The 21106-nt window shown below is 41.4% G+C and overlaps 1 protein-coding gene across 1 annotated transcript in view; it reads left to right on the forward strand.

Moving 5' to 3' along the window:
* SGCA (sarcoglycan alpha) overlaps positions 1–21106 on the forward strand; it is a 33798-nt gene that overhangs the window by 3127 nt on the left and 9565 nt on the right. Inside the window, exons 2-6 of the mRNA XM_089674536.1 lie at positions 2722–2844; positions 4193–4341; positions 4423–4495; positions 9162–9360; positions 13999–14158. Of these exons, the coding sequence (XP_089530662.1) occupies positions 2722–2844; positions 4193–4341; positions 4423–4495; positions 9162–9360; positions 13999–14158 (704 nt within the window). The remainder of the gene's footprint in view (positions 1–2721; positions 2845–4192; positions 4342–4422; positions 4496–9161; positions 9361–13998; positions 14159–21106) is intronic.

Below are 21106 nucleotides of genomic sequence, written 5' to 3' on the forward strand. Positions count from 1 at the left end.
ATCTTCTATTTGACAGCACTGGTGCCTCGTGTTTGGGCAGAATAGGAGTCCAAAGCCTTGTGTGGGTCAGTTTGGAGCCAACACAGGGGTTTCTTTCCCTGGCCCTGGCCAAACAGATTGGTGCAGGAGCTAGGAAAAGTGAGAGATGGTGCGAAAGAGAGAGAGAGAAGGGAAAGATAGGTCGAAGAAACAGAGTGAGGGGGAGAGAAACCAAAGAGAAATTAAGAGAAGGGATATCCAGTAAGAAAAATGTCACTGGGCTAGTTCTGTCACTGGTCACCAGCGATGGTGGTCAATGGCTAGGGGCTGCAAAATGGGCAATACCTGCAACCTCATGAGGAACGGAGGTGCACTTTGGCCTTTTCTCCTTGGATGCTAAAGAACCTTGTCCCAGCACATTTCTGCACCCCCAAAATTCATACCATCATTTTTTTTTCAATCCACACCTGCCTGTGGAAAGAGGACCAAGTGCTCATATTATGGAATGTTCAGATATAATGGAGTTCTTTAAAAAAAAAAAAAAGCCAAAAAACTGCCGTATCAACAAAATATATATAATATAGCAATAAAGTTTTCAATAAACATGGTTGACGCGACAGTTCTTTGGTCTATTATTTGAAAATGTCTTAAGCTAGGTCATTGACAATATGCCTTCGGAAATAGAGTGTGGATATAATGGAGCTGCGTGAACCTGTTGTGTAGACATAATAGAGTTGCGTGATGGCAGCTTGAGGAACGCTGCTTATGATAGACAGTCTACACTAAGGGGACAAATCCAGGGCCAGATCTTCTACTATAAACCTCCAGGAGGTTATCTCTGTCATTGGCTTCTCATCTGTCATGTTCACACTCGGTGATTTTTTATTGTCTTATATTCTGTGAAATGTCACAAAAGTCTAATAGCATAAAGAAGAACTCTGATCTGGTACAAACAGGAGAGCTGCTGAAATGCAACCGATTAACCATTTTATCTCCTATTCCCGTAATACCAGAGCTTATAATATGCAGCCTACCACCAGTAACCCTGGCAAATTTTGCTTCCACCCCCATATGCTACATCATGCCGACTGACCAGTTCAGCTGTGTGACATACTGGGTAAGAGCGGCCACATACAGGCCCCATATTTTTAATCCTTCCTTATGTAGCTTTACAGAGCTGGCAAGTCACTAGAGCGGGGGATCTTCAAACATTCGAAACAAAGGACTAGTTTACTGTTCTTCAGACCTTAGGGGGCCACAATATGACCAGTGGGGAATAGGAAATGTCCCAGGATTAGTGGGAGTAGACAGTCTTAAGCTTGGTAGTCAGTTGGAGTACAAAAAAAATTTTGGCGCCTGTGGTCAGTAGGAGGAACAGTGCCCCATCAATTGGTATTAGTGGGAGGAATAGTGCCCCATCAATTGGTATTAGTGGGAGGAACAGTGTCCCATCAATTGCTATTAATGGGGGCAACAGTGCCCCATCAGTTGGTATTAGTGGGAGGAATAGTCCCATCAATTGGAATTAGTAGGAGGAATTGTGCCCCATCAATTGGTATTAGTGGGAAGAATAATACCCAATCAGTTGGTATTAGTGGGAGGAATAGTGCCCCATCAATTGGAATTAGTAGGAGGAATTGTGCTCCATCAATTGGTATTAGTGGGGGCAGTAGTGCCCCATCATTGGTATTAGTGGGAGGAATAGCCCCCACCAATTGGAATTAGTAGGAGGAATTGTACCCCATCAGTTGGTATTAGTGGGAAGAATAGAGCCCCATCATTGGTATTAGTAGGAGCACTAGTGCCTAGTCATTTATATCTGTGGAAGGCAGGGGCGGACTGACCATTTGGAAACTCCGGCACTGCCTGAGGGCCCGGGGTCAGTAGGGGGCCCCATGAGATGCCCCTGGTACCTTTTTCATAGGCTTTTTTGAGTTTGGGCAAGGAGTCTTCCACTGATATAAATGACTACGCACTATTCCTCCTACTAATACCAATGATGGGGCACTATTCTTCCCACTAATACCAATTGATGGGGTACAATTCCTCCTACTAATTCCAATTGATGGGGGCCGAGTTCCCAAATGGTCAGTCTGCCCCTGGCAAGGACACAGGGGCCCCATGATCCCCTATTGCCCGGGGTCCCCATGAGTTGTCAGTCCGCCCCTGGTGGAAGGAACTATGCCCCATTGTTGGTGTCAGTAGGAAGAATAGTGCCCAATTGCTGGTGTCAGTGTGGAAACAGTGTATCGAGGGCAGGATAAAGGCATGAAAACCACCAAATCCAGCCTGTGGGCCACAGTTTGAAGACCACTACACTACAGAAATCAATCTTTTGATTCCTTTTTTGGCAAAGTCTAAAAGCAATCGAAGACATACAATTATGCATTATTGACTGCAAGTGGATGTGCTTGAAATTGGGCCACTCGAACCTAATGGAAAAATCCAACTGCTTTCAATGAAATTGCAATTATTTTAACTTTTTTTCTATTAGATCTGTTCATAAATGTTATTGTAGCTGTTAATATATTTCCCAGTTTCAATTTCATAATCATCCAAATTCTGATGTTCGATCGAAGTCTTAGTAGGTAGATTGCTTTGTTTCTGACAATTACAGTTCATATACAGTATATATATGCATTTCCATGGTGTACCTAGCTGTTTGTCTGGAGTCCACCTTTAAAGGAATTATTTATAATTCAGCATTTTTCCTGATTTGGCATTATGCTTTTCCCCATTCAGTATTTTTCTGGCTGTGTTTGTTTGGAGGCCTTTGTGATCAGAATGTCTATCCTAAAGTGGGCACCCTCTTTGTGCACAAGCTGGATGCTGAGGATTACCAACAACAATTCCTGAATAAATCAGGTAAGTGCTGACTATTGATATAAGTTGGCTTTCAGATGTATTTCTAACCCTTTATCGGAAATGTTAAGTGTAACCCACCCCCCCCCCCATATGTAAATTTTCAGTATAAAATTTGTGATACCTGTAACACACACTCTACAAAGAAAGACACCATCCACCAGGAGATCACTCTATTTAAAACTCTATTCAAATTATCGGAGATAATAATTTTTCTTCTGGAATTCTGGTTCTTGGGAAATGGTCTGGTTCTTGCTCTGAAGGGTATTGGCAAGGAAAGCAAACCCTCTAAAAATTAGCACAAAAAGCAGACAGTAACAAACAGTGGCATAACCCAACTCTTCTTCGCTTCGGTAACAACAACCTACCTCTACAGATCCATAGTTCAGCTTAAGACTCGCCTCTCTTATACATGGACAGTCTGGATGCTGGCCACCACAGTCTCCACTCTCCATTAAAAATATGAAAGAACATCAGCCACATTTTGCTTAGCTCCTTTTACCATATTATTTAATAGTCAATAAGTTGACTGCAAAAAACAATGTCTCCACCTAAGAACCAACCTTCCCTGACTGGTTTCAGCTCTCCTGGCTTATTCACAGTAAGATGTTCTTTCATATATTCAACAATCTACCTCTACTTTAGGCAGTTGAGGGTCTTCTTGCTCAGTGTTCTCACCACTCACACCTTGAGCATAGGCGGTCCTTGCCCTTAGGCAGTCCTCAATCTGCCCGTGTTTTCATCTTACCAAGGCAGAAAATTACCCTGAACAGTTCATGCATACCATTAGAGAGGGCATCAGATAACTTGCTGACTTAACACAAAATGCCTACTGACTCCAAGAAAAGCTACAAACATTCAGTATCATGACACTTAACATAATTAATTTTGTCTAATTGCCCCTAGATCTGATGCCAGCCCATCTAAGAAATACTTGGTACTTCCAAGTAAAGAGGAAAACATGACATTCCTCTGCCTCCGAACAATGTGACCTCTGGTGCCTTAGTGGCCAGTGCTCGAGCTCTATTAAATGGCAGTTGTGGGAGCATGCACAACCACTATGTAAGTATCAGCTTGCGTGGCCCAGGAATTTTGGAGAACCTGGTAGCCCATCAGAGCAGCAGGAAAATGACTAAAATATAAAAATGTGCTTCTTATACACAAAGTGAATTTATTACTTTGTCTAAAATGGGCAAAGTACAGGTTTAGGCATTGGGTAGGTGCTTAACACACATGACCATACATAGCTAGAGCTAGATATAATGCTCAAGCTCAACGTTTACATTTCAACCACCTACGTTAAAATAATCCTATTTCTTCTTCTACTCAATGTTGTGTTCTCCATCTCCAGGTAATGAGCGAATTCAACCTATCTCTGTTCATGCTAACTTGGAAGGGTTCCCAGACTTGCCTGGATGGCTGCGTTATACCCAGCGTTCCCCATGGCACAGTGGATATCTATATGGCTCCCCAACTAACCCAGGGAAACAAGTCATAGAAGTATGTTTATATTATAGAATCGCATCTTCTTCACAGCCCGTATAAATTGGTCATCTGCATCATTTTTATCTGTTTTTTTAGATCAAAGTGTATAATAAACACACATTTGAAATGCTTCGAGAAAAGATCATTTTCCATATCCGTTCTGCAGATGGTAGGTGGTTTATAATACTCTTTCATGTGTAAGCCAACAATTTCATTTCCTATAGTAATGGGGTGTTCCTGTGTCCCAACTGAAGAATACATATCTGTCCAAGACTATACAATATTGATACATTGCTATGCTTTGTTCCCTGTCTTTTCATGTTCTCTGGAGTGCCTGCATTTGAAGAGAGCAGTGGGAAGAATGGGGTTTGCAAGATATCATTCAATTAAATCAGCCATTGTACCTTGGCTACTTCAGACGATATTATTTCATATGGCAGTATTGGAGCGTTGCCATGGCCTTGGCCAACACTGTGTAAATTGAGAGCACCCTTTTTCTTTTTGAAAATATATAACAATATTGAAGCATGATATTGTACTCGTCTTCTACCGTACTAACAGTAATGAACTTGGTGTAGAGCTATTCCCCCTGAGGTCATCACAGAGGACAAGGGGGCACTCTTCACGTCTGGAGGAAAAGAAATTTAATCTCCAAACACGGAAAGGTTTCTTCACAGTGAGAGCTGTGAAAATGTGGAATAGACTCCCTCAAGAGTTGGTTCTGGCCAGCTCAGTGGATTGCTTTAACCACTTCCCGTCCGGCCTATGTAGATAAATGGCCAGACGGGAGCAGTGTAGGAGCGGGTGGGCATTTATAAATGGGTTCTGCATTCACTGCCTGAGCTCGCTCCCTGGGAGTGCATGGCACCGCGATCTGGTGCCCACTGTGACCGATCGCTGTACGGGACCTCTGTGTGAGGTCCCGATTCATGTGGTCACTGATTGGCTAATCAGTGATCACAGGAACAGTAGTAAGCAAGATGTCACTTCCTGACATCATTGCTTACTACATGTGAAATCTGTGAATGATCACAGAGATCACATGGTACAAAGCTATTCACAACAGCTTTGTACCATGTGACAGGCTGTGACCAATCACAGTTCACACGGTATTTCTCAATGGCTGCAAGAATGCAGCCAGAGAGAAGGAGAAATGATTGCTTTTACAGCCCAGTGGAGTCCCGAGGCAGATGCGTGGGGTTCGCGCCGCACCGGGTGACACCTACCACATGGGGTGACTCCAGACCAGCTCCACGAAAAAAGGTAAGTTGTAAAGCAAGCCGGTGTCATCCCGTATTGGTTGCATGCCGACGATCCCTACAGGATGGATCGGATCTGCGGATTGGGGAGCATAATGGATCAGACTCCGATCCAATATGCTCAATCCGCACATCCGATCCATTCTACGGGGATCGTCGGAGGGGATGTCACCAAGTGTTATCGCACCGGGTGACACCAACCCTAGGGAGGCCCCTGTTACAACCTTTATGGGTGTAAAAGCAAACAGTGTAAAAAAAGAAAAAAAAACCTTTCTCACCCCCCCACAAGTATGGTCACTGTGGGGGGGTGAGAAAGTGGTGACACTGTACTGCTAGGATGACGGAATGTTAAAAAAAAACATAATAATATAAAAAAATAAAATAAAAATGTAAAAAACATTTTTGAAAAATTATAATTTTTGGTTATAAACTAATTTTGGTTACTATTTTTTAATAAAAAGATAGATGAATACATTTTGGGCAAGATTTATGAAGAATATTATTATTTATTTGCAAAATTTTATAAGAACAACAATTTTTTGTCATTTATATAGCAAGAAAATAAAAATCCCAACGGTGAATAAATGCCACCAAAATAAAGTTTTATCTGTCTCAAAAAAGTTCTAAAAAATTCAAATGGGTACAGTGTTGCATGACCGTGCAATTGTCATTCAAAGTGTGATAGCACTGAAAGCTTAAAATTGGCCTGGACAGGAAGGGGTGAAAGTGTCCGGACTTGAAGTGGTTAAAAAGAGTCCTGGATTCTTTCTTAGATACACAGAATATAACTGGATACTAACATTTATAGGTAAAGTCAGGGGCGGACTAACCATTTGGGAACTCGGGCACTGCCCGAGGGCCCGGGGTCAGTAGGGGGCCTCATGAGATGCCCCTGGTACCTTTTTCATAGGATTTTTTGAGTTTGGGCAAGGACACAGGTGCCCCATGATCCCCTATTGCCCGGGGGCCCCATGAGTTGTCACTCCACCCCTGGGTAAAGTTGATCCAGCGAATATCTGATTGCCTCTTGGGGGATCAGGAAGGAATATTTTGGATCATGCTTTGCTGGGTTTTTTGCCTTCCTCTGGATCAACTGTGGGTATAGGATTATAACTTTTTTTTTTTTTTATGGTTGAACTGGATGGACTTTTGTCTTTTTTCAGCCAGACTAACTATGTAACTAACAGGCAGTAGCAGAGTACTAGTATTAGGTGTACACAGCACAGTCTAACGCAGCTAACCAGTTAACTACAGCATAGGCTAAATGATTTACTAAGCAAACAACAGAATTATTAGTCAGTTACAGATAACTGGTTCAATAGGCAGCTGATATGGGGAACATCTGTGTACTGATATCTCTTTGATAAAATGGGGATTTTTGGCGCTGTTATGGTGGTAGGGTGCTTTAGAAGCAGGCACTTGGCACTGAAATTTTTGATACTTGATGATCAGAAGAATATACAGATTAGAAGGAGTTAACATAGTGGTTAGGCTATACAGGTAGGGTTTGAGCATACAGTAACTATACCCAAAACCAAAACTAAACTAAATCTTACACCCTAAATTAACCCTTCCCATTTTCTAACATTTGCCCTGAAGGTACCCCTCAACCGTGCCCTATCATTTCACCCGTAACCTAAAGGAATCCCAAAAGGTAAACCCTACAGAAAACTTTTTATGTGCCCATACAGCTCACTTTTCTGCTGGTCTCTGAACACAGTGATGAGGGACTAAAGAGAAGGTCAGTATAAGCATCTTAGTGGTGTCACTTGAAGAAAACTTGTTGCGTTGCATTGCATGGGCAAAAAACAGGTTCAAGTTAACCTCACTTTATTCTTGAACCTTTTTTTAACCCTAAAAGTTAACTCTGAAGGCCATGTCACATTGCTAAGAGTCCACTTGCCTATGGTGTCTCTCTCACTGGCTGGACCAGCAAGATGTCACTTCATGGGTGGTCCATTAGTTAAAGTTGCTGGTGGCAGAAATGTTAGTGTGACATTCACTTTAGGGTCAGTCTAACCCAGCGATTCTCAAACAGGGTTTCTCCAGAAGTTGCTAGAGGTTCCTTGACCTCCCTTTTGATGGTGCCACCATAGTTGCAGGTCCAATGCCACTGGGCAGAGTCAGCAGCATGACACCCATGATCTTTTTAGCTGTTTGTAGGGGTGGCATTTTAGGGTCACTCTAACCCATCCATTCTCAACCAGGGTTTTTCCAGAGTTTGCTAGAGGTTCCTTGAGAAGTAGCTGCTTGATCTCCCATTTGATGGTGCCACCATAGTTCAAAGTCCAATGCCACTGGGCAGAGTCAGCAGCATTACACCCATGATATTTTAGCTGTTTGTAGTGGAGGCATTTTAGGGTCAATCTAACCCATCCATTCTCAACCAGGGTTTTTCCAGAGTTTGCTAGGGGTTCCTTGAGAAGTAGCTGCTTGACCTCCCATTTGATGGTGCATCCATAGTTCCAGGACCAACACCACTTGGCAGAGTCAGCATCATGAAACCCATGATCTTTTTAGTTGTTTGTAGGGGTGGCATTTTAGGGTCAATCTAACCCATCCATTCTCAATAAGTGTTTTTCCAGAGTTTGCTAGAGGTCCTTTGAGATGTAGCTGCTTGATCTCCCATTTGATGGTGCCACCATAGTTCCAAGTCCAATGCCACTTGGCAGAGTCAGCAGCATGACACCCATGATATTTTTAGCTGTTTGTAGCGGCATTGTGGCATTCTGACCACTACAGTAAGGAGGACATTCTTCCAGCTGGTCATCAATGTCAGAGGCATCGTACCAATGATGAAGGTTGAGAAAGGCTGGTCTGATCATAGAGCTTGGTGAGATAACTTTACTTTCTCAAATGTTTTATGACAATGAACCCAACTCAGAGAACAAACAGGTAGCAGGGTTTCTGTACCAAATACTAACATACCTTTCTTTTTGGGTGGAACATCTCATGACAGCCAGATTAGCCCCTTTGTTATCTTTTGTATATAATTTCCTCAAAAACATTGTATTTGTGGAAGAGCCATTCCCGTTTTGAGACCTGAAAATTATTTTAAGGGTCCTTCTGGGGTAAAAGGGTTGAGAAAGCATGGTCTGACCATAGGACTAGTTGAGATCACTTTACTTTCTCATCTGTTTTTGGTAATGAATCTAGCTCCAAGAATTACCAGGTATCAGGTTCTCCTTACCAAATTCTTCTGTACCTTTCTTTTTGGGTGGAACATCTCATGACTTAGCCAGATTAGCCCTTATGTGTATTTTTCTCTAAAATGTATTTGTGAAAGAGCCACCCCATTTGGAGGCCTAATGGACCTTTTTGGGTGGAACATCTCATGACTTCACTTTACTTTCTCAACTGTTTTTGGTAAAGAACCCATCTTGGAAAATTACCAGGTGTCAGATATCCTTATCAAATACTAAAGTACCTTTCTTTTGGGTGGAACATCAGATTTCCAGTTCATTAGCCAAATACTTGTATGTACCTTCTTTTTGGGTGGAAGATCTCATGACTGAGCTAGATTAGTCCCTTTGTTATCTCATATATGTATTTTCCTCTAAAACTTTGTATTTGTAGAAGCGCCACCCCCGTTCCGAGCTGAGTTTTTGGTTGAAAACATGGACGTGGAGGAGATGCTGCCACCAGAAGCTCAGCACAACTTTCAGGTTCCCCTACTGGCGGTTTGGGATACCCAGAGACTGTCTATCATTAATATCACATCAGCATTGGACAAAGGAGGAAGGGTACCTCTCCCACTTCCAGGACTTAAAGAAGGGTAATTGATATGCTCCTACTTTTCTCATCTCACCGTTTTCTTTGTTCTTAAAAAGATTTACACTTTTAGGTAACAAAAAACCTGGGGGTCTTCATTAAAATGGAGATAGTTTTCCCAAAAGACTTCTGGTTGTTGATTGGTTTCAAAGGATTAGCCATCTGTAATAGAGAAATGAAGATACTCTTTGTGTTGAAAGCAGATCTGTGAAGTTTTCCATTGTTAACCTTTCTTTCTGAAAATGCTAGTTGCCTTCTCATGCTGATCTAAAGGATTTAATAATTCAATAATAATTGAATTTCTGATGCTCAGACTTGAAACACACTGAGGTGTAGTCAGAAACAGCCAGAGGGAACTAGTTGTAGAAGAAGGTCAGCAATGGTAATCTTTGTATTCTCTCTGTACGGGTTTCCTTTAATTCTAATGACATTTTCTAATAACCACCTGTTTTCATTATATAACTTTTTTTTAGACCTTGTGATGTCATCACTGGGTCTCATTGCTTCTCTCTGTCTTCGTAAACCTCCCAAGAGCCCTCAGCCCTAATTCAATCAGTGGAAGAGTTATGCAAATATCAAAATGCCTTGATTCCTGTATTTCAGTCTGGAGGAGGGCATTAGGACCATGCATTTGCATGCAGGACACCAAGGTAATGCCCACATCCACATCATGCCTCCCCAATTGAAAGAACTAGAGGAGGAAGCTTGGGTGAAGAGTGCTAGATGATGTTGGATGTCCTCCAACTAGGTAATGAGGTGGGCAGTGCAATCAGACTAAGCGGTCTCAGTACGGGAGAGGAGGCTGGAGTTCAGCATGAAAATTTTTTTTGAGCTATACTGACACCCTAATGGGTTTTTTTCAGCGTGAATGCGGCACCTCCAGCTCTGATAGTATGTAATGTCAAGTGGTGCTGGGATCTAGTGGAGGGTCAATTGTTCCTGGCTGCTGGGGGATCTATGGCTGTAAGCAAAGGAGGGGGGGGGGAGTCAGTGGTTGCTGGGGAGGCCAATTGTTGCTTGTAGGGATCTACTGTTGCTGGGGTCTTATGTTGCTGGAGGGGGGCTCAATTGTTGCTTGGATCTATGGTTGATGACTTGGTGACTTCTGGAGGGTTTATTGAGGCTGGCTGCTGAAAGATCTATTGTTGCTGGTGGGGTCTATTGGTTCTGGGCGCATCTATTGTTGTTGGTGGGATCTATTGGTCCTGGGGCGGATCTATTATTGCTGTGGTAAATTGCTGCTGGGAGGGAACTACTGTTGAGGGAAGGGTCTATTGTTACAGAGGGGTCAATGGTTGCTGGATAGGTTTATTGTGACTGTTACTCTGAGGGATCTGCTATTGATGCAGGGTCTATTGTTGCGCAATGGAAGGGGGAATCAGTGGTTGCTGGAGAGGTCTATAGCTGCTGGTGGGGGATCTACTGTTGCTGGAGGGGTTTTGTGATGCTGGAGGAGGGTCAATTGTTGCTGGGAAGGATCTATTGTTAACATCTTCTGGAGTGTTTATTGATGCTGGCTGCTGAGAGATCTATTGTTGCTGGTGGGATCTATTGTTGCTGGGGGTAAATTGTTGCTGGATGGATCTATTGTTGAGGGAGGGGTCTATTGTTGTGGAGGGGTCAATGGTTGCTGGAGAGGTTTATTGTTACTGTTACTCTGAGGGATCTGCTGTTGATGCAGGGTCTATTGTTGTGCAATGGAAGATGGAATCAGTGGTTGCTGGAGAGTTCTATAGCTGCTGGTGGGGGTCTACCATTGCTGGAGGGGTCTTGTGTTGCTGGGGTCTTGTGATGTTGATGCGATGGATCTACTGTTAAGGAGGGGTCTATTGTTGCTCGCTGCTGGATGGTCTATTGATGCTAGCTGCTGAGTGAATTATTATTGCTGGAAGGGGTCTATTGCTGCTGGGGGGGATTTGTTATGGTTGGTGGTCTGTTGTTGCTGCAATGGATCTATTTTACTGCTTTACTTGTTATCATTTACAAATTTCTATACAAATGAATTAGTACCACAAAATGATACTTACTTCTGTATTCTCTAACAGGGGTGGTACTGGGAGGTCAGTAGGGGTGGTACTGGGAGGTCAGTAGGGGTTGGTACTGGGAGGGCAGTAGGGGGTGGTACTGGGAGGTCAGTAGGGGGTGGTACTGGGAGGTCAGTAGGGGATGGTACTGGGAGGTCAGTAGGGGGTGGTACTGGGAGGTCAGTAGGGGATGGTACTGGGAGGTCAGTAGGGGGTGGTACTGGGAGGTCAGTAGGGGTTGGTACTGGGAGGGCAGTAGGGGGTGGTACTGGGAGGTCAGTAGGGGGTGGTACTGGGAGGGCAGTAGGGGGTGGTACTGGGAGGGCAGTAGGGGGTGGTACTGGGAGGTCAGTAGGGGGTGATACTGGGAGGGCAGTAAGGGGTGGTACTGGGAGGTCAGTAGGGGGTGGTACCAAGGGACGGTGCGCTTTAAAGTAAATCAAGCCACAGTTGACAGCCATTTATTAGAAATTCACTGGTTCCATGTACTGCTCAGGGATTAGCCTCACTGTCTTGCAGATGTGCATGCTCTGCTTTTCTCCCGCTAGACAGAACTTACTGGCATCTGGTTGGCTTTCACCCAAAATTGGTGCTACAATATCCTGTGTGCTTTTAAGTGTAGCAAGGACATTGTACTGTTATCTCTTTCAGTAACAGGGACCAATGCCCATGTTTTAACATTTCCTTTATAGCACTATTAATTATATTTTTTATATAATTAGCTACAATTAATGTTTTAAATATTATATGTTATTATAATATTATTATGAATAAGAACAACAATAGTAATAATAATAATTTATGTCATAATAATTATAATTATATAAGTATATAATATTTATATAATATATGAAAAATAATGGTTTAAATATCATATATTATTATAAGTATTATTATTATTCTTATAATAAAATTAATAATAACAATAATAATAATTATTATTATTATTTAATTATGTATAATAATAATTATTATTAAAATAGTTATATTAAATTAAGTATTATTAATGTTGTTGTATTTTATGATAACATTATAATATAAAATAATAAAAAATATATTTTGCTATGCTGCTCTACAGTATGAAAATTTGCTAGAAAATAGAAATAGTATTTCTACACTACCTGCCAATAAAAAAGCAAGCTTCTAGTCTCCACTATAGAATTAGGGGAAGATTTCATTATGGAAAGGGTGGTAACTGGTGGTAAATGCAGCAGAGGATTAGTTGCTGGAAACAGAAAAACATTATTGCAGCACAGATGTTGTTGATGTAAGGATTAAGTTGGCATCCTCCTGTTCTATTAACCTCTTGCATTGTCTGTTACCGTATCTGCGGTGGAATCAGAGGCTATCTGAGGTCAAGGCTACAATTTTTAAAGCCAAGGCAAACAGCTAATGTATTTATATATTCATTTTAGTCTTACCTGTCCCAAATAATCCTCACTAATTTCTGCTAGGCACTTCACAAGGTCCTGACCATGTACATTCCCCTAGAGCAGCACAGCATCCTCTGAACTGTGATTGAATAATAAAGGAGCAGCAGCCTACTGATGAAGTTGTCTCTCTGATCTCTCCTAAAGTCAGTGAGCCCCCCTTGTTAGATTCACAGTACTGTACAGTGCAAAAAAAACTATGGTTGATTACAGTGGTGCCCCTCCCTCTCCCCGGATGTGCAAAGGTTTACAGGAAGGCTAGAGGAGAGGTAGATTTGGATATTATTAATCAAAGTATTTTATTTTAATTTATTTTATATTATTTAATTGAAGTATTTTATTTAATTTATTTTATATGATAAAATTGAAGAAAAATATATTTTAAATATAGTGTAAAAATATTCTTTATTGACATATATTTGAAATACTACAATTTTTTTTTTCACAATATATATTGAAGTATTTTATTTAATTTATTTTATATGATAAAATTGAAGAAAAATATATTTTAAATATAGTGTCAAAATATTCTTTATTGACATATATTTGAAATACTACAATTTAGATTTTTTTTTCACAATATATTTCAATATATATATATAAATATATATATATATATACACATATATATATATATATATATATATATATATATATATATATACAATCTCCTAGATTGTAAGCTCGAAAGAGCAGGGCCCTCAATCCCCTCGTGTTTTGCATTGTATTGGTATTGTTCTGTCACATGTACTGTCCCCCTCTGTAATGTACAGTGCTGAGCGAACTATTGGCGCTTTATAAATACTGTATAATAATAATAATATATATATATATATATACACTGTATGTTGAAATGTGTTTTTATTACAAAATATATGAAAAATGTGTTTAAAAATAAATTTTCAATTATACTGTGTGTCTTTAAAAATACATTTAATCTACATTTTTGGAATGCATTCACAAATAGATGCCAAAATATATGTTAAAATTACTTTTTATTTGTAAAATGAAGAATATATTTTCAAAAAATATATATTTAAAAATATTTTTCATCTATTTTGACTTTCTGGACTTCTAGGAAACAACATACCTATATGGTGTAAATTTTAAAAAGTAGATTTCTAGCCTTACAAAGGAAAAAAAAAATATTTACAACTCTCGGACGTCTTTTCTTCTTTTTCTTTGCAGGGTCTTTGTAAATGTGGGATCTGTTGTCCCTTTTCCAAAGTGCTTTACAGACGCCCAAAGTCCCGAGATCCGACAGAAGTGCCAGCAGGGACAGAAGCCGATGTTCTGCCAGGAACTTCTACGAAACGACTTTGTCATAGACTGGTGCAATGTGAGCTTGGTGAGTAGCAGATGTACTACCAGAACTGAACAGCAGGTGGCATAAGTAGCCATGATAATGCAATGGTTGACCCGCTGAACAGCAGCTGCCATGTGCACACATTTATGTCATTGTCATGTTTTGCTCAAATTCGATGAATTTGATTGAATCTGCTGAAGGATACGGTTACCGATGCTCAATATTGTCCTATAACCGATTAATAAACAATGCAAACAAGACCCGATCTGGATCCTGAAATCATTGGCCGCTGGAGACGTTGGGATTTGTTGTCCAATGTTTTAGTAAAGGATAGTTGTACATTTAAATTGCATTTACGCTTTGAATATATATTCTGCTCTCAAATGCTGGTTTATGCATAGACATACCTCCTTAGACCCAGTCTACCCAGATAGTATAGTCTCCTGCTTACTTGCACCATCCACAGGCAGCTTTACTCTTCAGCAAGAATTTAGAATATAAAGCCAGCCGTAAATGAGGCGAAAAGGGAACGTTCTGTCAATCAAAAAACGAATATAGCTCATCCGATTGTGTCATCATATGTCTTTGTTTTTTTAAAAAAAAACCCAAAACAGCATGTTGGATCGGGCACTTTCCATAGCGGCAAAAAAATAGCGTGGTACACTAATGATGTGAAAAACTAATGACTCGAAGATCTGCACGGGTTTTCAACTCATCTATGGCCGGCTTAACACTGAGCAGGGCTAAGCTGGTTGCAATGACTTTGATTTGGTTCACATCAACATTCGCAATTTGCAAACTTGTTTCACACTTTTCAAATTGAACACACACAGGTCGATTTCCAAAAAAATTTTCTTTAGAAAATCGGAAAGTTCGTGCATTTTTGTAACCCGATGGTGCCACCATTGATTCAACCAAACAAGCCTTCAATTGCACCCCTTGTTGCTCCAGAAAAGAATTTTCATGGCCAAGAATTTTCTTTTCTTTCCAGTTCACAGCTCACCCTCATTTCTTTTTCGTTTATATTTCCCGCACAATTCTCCCATCATTGATTCGAAATTCGTTTGTTTTTCAAAAAATTTCCAATATGCCCAATCACTCAAATTTGACCAACAATGGGGCACAGTTCATCCCAATGATACCAAGAATGGGGCCCAATCACACCAATGATGGGGCACAATTCCCACCAATGACACCAACAATGGGGCACAGTTCATCCCAATGATACCAAGAACGGGGCCCAATCACACCAATGACGGGGCACAATTCCCACCAATGACACCAACAATGGCGCACAGTTCATCTCAAAGATACCAAGAATGGGACCCAATCACACCAATGATGGGACACAATTCCCACGAATGACACCAACAATGGGGCACAGTTCATCTCAAAGATACCAAGAATGGGGCCCAATCACATCAATGATGGGGCACAATTCCCACTAATGACACCAACAGTGGGGCACAGTTCATCCCAATGATACCAAGAATGGGGCCCAATCACACCAATGATGGGGCACAATTCCCACCAATGACACCAACAATGGGGCACAGTTCATTTCAATGATACCAAGCATGGGGCCCAATCACACCAATGATGGGGCACAATTCCCACCAATGACACCAACAATGGGGCAGAGTTCATCCCAATGATACCAAGAATGGGGCCCAATCACACCAATGACGGGGCACAATTCCCACCAATGACACCAACAATGGGCACAGTTAATCTCAATGATACCAAGAATGGGGCCCAATCACACCGATGATGGGGCACAATTCCCACCAATGACACCAACAATGGGGCACAGTTCATCCCAAAGATACCAAGAATGAGGCCCAATTACACCAATGATGGGGCACAATTCCCACCAATGACATCAACAATGGGGATGAACTGGTGTGATTGGGCCCCATTCTTGGTATCATTGGGATGAACTCTGCCCCATTGCAAAAACACTGCAAAAATCATCCGATGCCATTGCCCCACTAACAGTGTGAAAATTTTGAACGAAAAATCGGCCAATGAACGAACCGTCTATTGCCTGCATTAGTCTGGCTGAAAAAAAGACAAAAGTCCATCCAGTTCAACCATAGAAAATAAAAAAAAGGAGGTATCTTTTCTCAGTCTCCCCCCCCCCCCCCCCGGTGATCACTCAGACTGTACACTGTAACTTGGCAGCAATTTACAAGGTAAGAGGCTACAGCAGGGTCTGATCTGTGTCAGACTTTTGTGTACCCTGCCACAAAGCATACAGGATTTACATGACTGTGAGTCTGCATCTCAGTCCAGAAAGTAGGTGGGGACTCTGGATAATGCCAGAACAAAATGGCCCCCTCCTGCAGTGAAAAAGATAGAAGACATTTTCAAAGGCAGGCATATTACATACATGGATTTGGGGGTTAGCATACACTTTAAATAATACATCTCTCTATAGGTCTGTGGACAGTGCAAAACTTAGGTTTACATTCAGTATTCGGATACATTCAAAAAAAAAGGAAGGGTAATGTATTTTGCAGTATCAGTGCTGGCTCCCTCTGAATTCACACTGCTGGCTCCATGATGTTTCAGGACTGCTCAGTAGTGAATATATAGGGCCCTCCTTTGTCTGATGAGGTGAATATATAGGGCCCTCCTCTGTCTGATGGGGTGAATATATAGGGTCCTCCTTTGTCTGATGGGGTGAATATGTAGGGCCCTCCTCTGTCTGATGGGGTGTATATGTAGGGCCCTCCTTTGTCTGATGGAGTGAATATGTAGGGCCCTCCTTTGTCTGATGGGGTGAATATATAGGGCCCTCCTTTGTCTGATGGGGTGAATATGTAGGGCCCTCCTTTGTCTGATGGGGTGTATATGTAGGGCCCTCCTTTGTCTGATGGGGTGTATATATAAGGCCCTCCTCTGTCTGATGGGGTGAATATGTAGGGCCCTCCTTTGTCTGATGGGGTGAATATATAGGGCCCTCCTTTGTCTGATGGGGTGGTTATGTAGGGCCCTCCTCTGTCTGATGGGGTGTATATGTAGGGCCCTCCTTTGTCTGATGGGGTGTATATATAAGGCCCTCCTCTGTCTGATGGGGTGAATATGTAAGGCCCTCCTCTGTCTGATGGGGTGAATATGTAGGGCCCTCCTTTGTCTGATGGGGTGAATATATAGGGCCCTCCTTTGTCTGATGGGGTGGTTATGTAGGGCCCTCCTCTGTCTGATGGGGTGTATATGTAGGGCCCTCCTTTGTCTGATGGGGTGTATATATAAGGCCCTCCTCTGTCTCATGGGGTGAATATGTAGGGCCCTCCTTTGTCTGATGGGGTGAATATGTAGGGCCCTCCTTTGTCTGATGGGGTGAATATGTAGGGCCCTCCTTTGTCTGATGGGGTGAATATGTAGGGCCCTCCTTTGTCTGATGGGGTGAATATGTAGGGCCCTCCTTTGTCTGATGGGGTGAATATGTAGGGCCCTCCTTTGTCTGATGGGGTGAATATATAGGGCACTCCTTTGTCTGATGGGGTGAATATATAGGGCACTCCTTTGTCTGATGGGGTGAATATATAGGGCCCTCCTTTGTCTGATGGGGTGAATATGTAGGGCCCTCCTTTGTCTGATGGGGTGAATATGTAGGGCCCTCCTTTGTCTGATGGGGAAGTCACATGCTGCACTTGGGGAGTATGTGTCAATTTTTCCATTGTGTCTATGCCGGCTGGAACCTGGGGATCTAATGTCTGCCTTGTGAGGCCATCTAGTGGATAAATATGTATTTGCAGAGAGGTTGGCTGACAGCAAGATTCACAAGGAGGGATCTTCCTTCCCTGAGGCTGTAGGGGTGTTTGCTTTGTGTCAGAATTCATTCATCAGTCATTTAGATGTTCAGACTTGCATGGCAACCCTAGATAAAGGCTGCTCTAAAAAAAAAAAGAAAAAAAAGAAATGACTTCCTATTTAAGGATTAAGATTTAATAAAATGCCAAGCACTATCATAGGGATTAGGTTATCTCTTAGATTGTAAGCTCCAAGGATCAGGCCCTCCTATCCCTCTTGTATTGAACTGTATTGTTGCTGTATTGTCTCCCGTTATATTGTAAAGTGCTGAGCAAACTGTTGGCGCTATATAAATCCTGTATAAGAATTATTATTATTATTGTTATTAGTGTTATTATTACTGTTCTTATTATTATTATTATTATTTTTATTATTACTGTTATTATTATTATTATTTTTTTATTATTGTTATTATTACTGTTATTATTATTATTATTATTACTGTTATTATTATTATTGTTAATATTACTGTTATTATTGTTATTATTATTATTGTTATTATACAGGATTTATATATATATTAACAGTTTGCTCAGCGCTTTACAATATAAAGGGAGACAATACAGCAACAATACAGTTCAATACAAGAGGGATAGGAGGGCCTGATCTTTGGAGCTTACAATCTAGGAGGGAGGGGCTAGTGGTACAAAAGGTAGTAACTGTGGGGGATGTACTGGTTGGAAGAGTAGAAGATTCAAGTCTTAGCTGAGGGCAGGATAGGCTTCCCTGAAGAGATAGGTTTTCAGAGACTATTATTATTGTTATTATTGTTATTACTGTTATTATTATTATTGTTATTATTGTTGTTGTTATTGCTGTTATTGTTGTTATTATTGTTATTATTATTCCAGGTAACCAGTGAAACCAGTCATAATAATAATAATAATGTCTTATGGGGTGAGGGAAGGCTAAGGGTGACATCATTAAATATATAAAGGAGTGGAAGATAGAGACAAAAATTGCTCTCCATATCCTTGTGAACAGGGTATTACTGGTGCCACACCCCTAATGAGAAATGTATTGAATAAGACGCTAACCAAGAAAAACTAATGCGGCTACCAGATCATATACATTTTCTTCAACGGTGTTCAATTTTATTAATTGTCTGTATATATTTATGTATAATCAATCTTGATTATATGGTTTGGTACCCTAAAAGCCCCATTAGTTTTTCTTGGTTAGGGTCTTATTCAATACGGGTCAAATCATGTTGGGGGATATTCTTTTTTTTTTTGAACACTGAGAAGCCATGCCAAATATTTCCTGCGCCATATTCTCAGCACCAAAACATAAATCAAAGGCAAATAGACTGTGCACTTTTTATTTAACTTTTTTTCAGGTACTTACTGTATATATGTGAAAGTACAGTATATCCACTGAATACCAAGGATGGGGCACAATTCCCACTAATGACACCAACAATGGGGCACAGTTGATACCAAGGATGGGGCACAATTCCCACTAATGACACCAACAATGGGGCACAGTTGATACCAAGGATGGGGCACAATTCCCACTAATGACACCAACAATGGGGCACAGATGATACCAAGCCATCAATTTTTGCAGTGCCCCATTCTTGGTGTCATTGGTGAGAATTGTGCCCCATCCTTGGTATCAACTGTGCCCCATTAGTGGGAATTATGCCCTGTCATTTGTCATTGGTATCAACTGTGCCCCATTGTTGGTGTCATTAGTGGGAATTGTGCCCCATCCTTGGTATCAACTGTGCCCCATTGTTGGTGTCATTAGTGGGAATTGTGCCCTATCATTGGTATTCAGTGGATATAATGTACTTTCATATCAGTCCCTAACCCTCAAGGGGCATACAATCTAAGGTCCCTAACTTACATTCATATACATACTAGGGTCAATTTGGACAGGAACCAATTAACTCACCAGCATGTCTTTGGAGTGTGGGAGGAAATTGAAGTTCCCAGAGAAAACCCGCACAGGGAAAACATTTAAACTGCAGGCAGGTGGTGCCGTGGTTGGGATTTGAACCAATAACCCCAGTACTGCAAGGTGGAAGTGCTAACCATTTAGCCACTGTGCTGGAGTTGCTCCAGTGCTTAATAAATGAGATGAAGCTTCACTTTGTGAAATATCCAATCACAGGAAAATGTAAAAAAAAAAATTTTTTGCTTGCTCATGATTAGATGATGGATATCAGCAGAGCTTGCCCTCGTTTACTAAGCTCTGGAGAAACTGCACTTGCAAAGTGTACAATTAGGGTGGCCGAAATGTTTCAGCCGAAAACACCCCTTTTGGCCATTGGCCAAAATGAAAAAAAAAAACACTGATAAAAAAAAAAAAGTTTAAAGGGTCTCCATCCCCACATAGTGGTGAACGCATACGTAGGCCATGCCCACATATGTAAACGGTGTTTAAACCACATGTATTTTAGATGTGCAAGAAGAATCCAAAGATCGGGGCCGGGGTGCATACTCTGGCATGTCCACCTTGACTACCCAACAATGTCCTACAACTGAGTAGACTAGTTCATGTTTCGATCTCAACTTTAGTTGTTATCTAGAGTTTCCATTTCAATCGGCCATGTTCATTCAAGGCAATGTTCATCACCTCCCCTTGTGGTCGATTATAAACACCATTTCATGTCTGCGACCGCTGTGAGATTTGGAACAAGATTTCAATTGTTCTATTGAATTTCCAAATGTTTGGCCAGCTTGAACCTGTCATCAGATGCAGCAAGCTATGTAATGCTATGTCTACACCTTGTATCAACCTTGTAGCTGTATATATTTTAGATGTGCAAGAAGAATCCAAAGATTGGGGCCGGGGTGCGTACTCTGGCATGTCCACCTTGACTACCCAACGATGTCCTACAACTGAGTAGACTAGTTCATGTTTCGATCTCAACTTTAGTTGTTATCTAGAGTTTCCATTTCAGTCGCCATTGTTCATTCAAGGCAATGTTGATCACGTCCCCTTGTGGTCGATTATAAACACCATTTCATGTCTGCGACGGCTGTGCGAATTGGAACAAGATTTCAATTGTTCTATTGAATTTACAAATGTTTGGCCAGCTTGAACCTTTCATCAGGTGCAGCAAGCTATGTAATGCTATGTCTACACCTTGTATCAACCTTGTAGCTGTATATTTTACATGTGCAAGAAGAACCCAAAGATCGGGGCCGGGGTGCGTACTCT

Source organism: Staurois parvus, unplaced genomic scaffold (genome assembly GCF_062004578.1).
Source record: "Staurois parvus isolate SC_StPar_1 unplaced genomic scaffold, SC_StPar_1.0 ptg000151l, whole genome shotgun sequence".
Lineage (NCBI taxonomy): Eukaryota > Metazoa > Chordata > Amphibia > Anura > Ranidae > Staurois > Staurois parvus.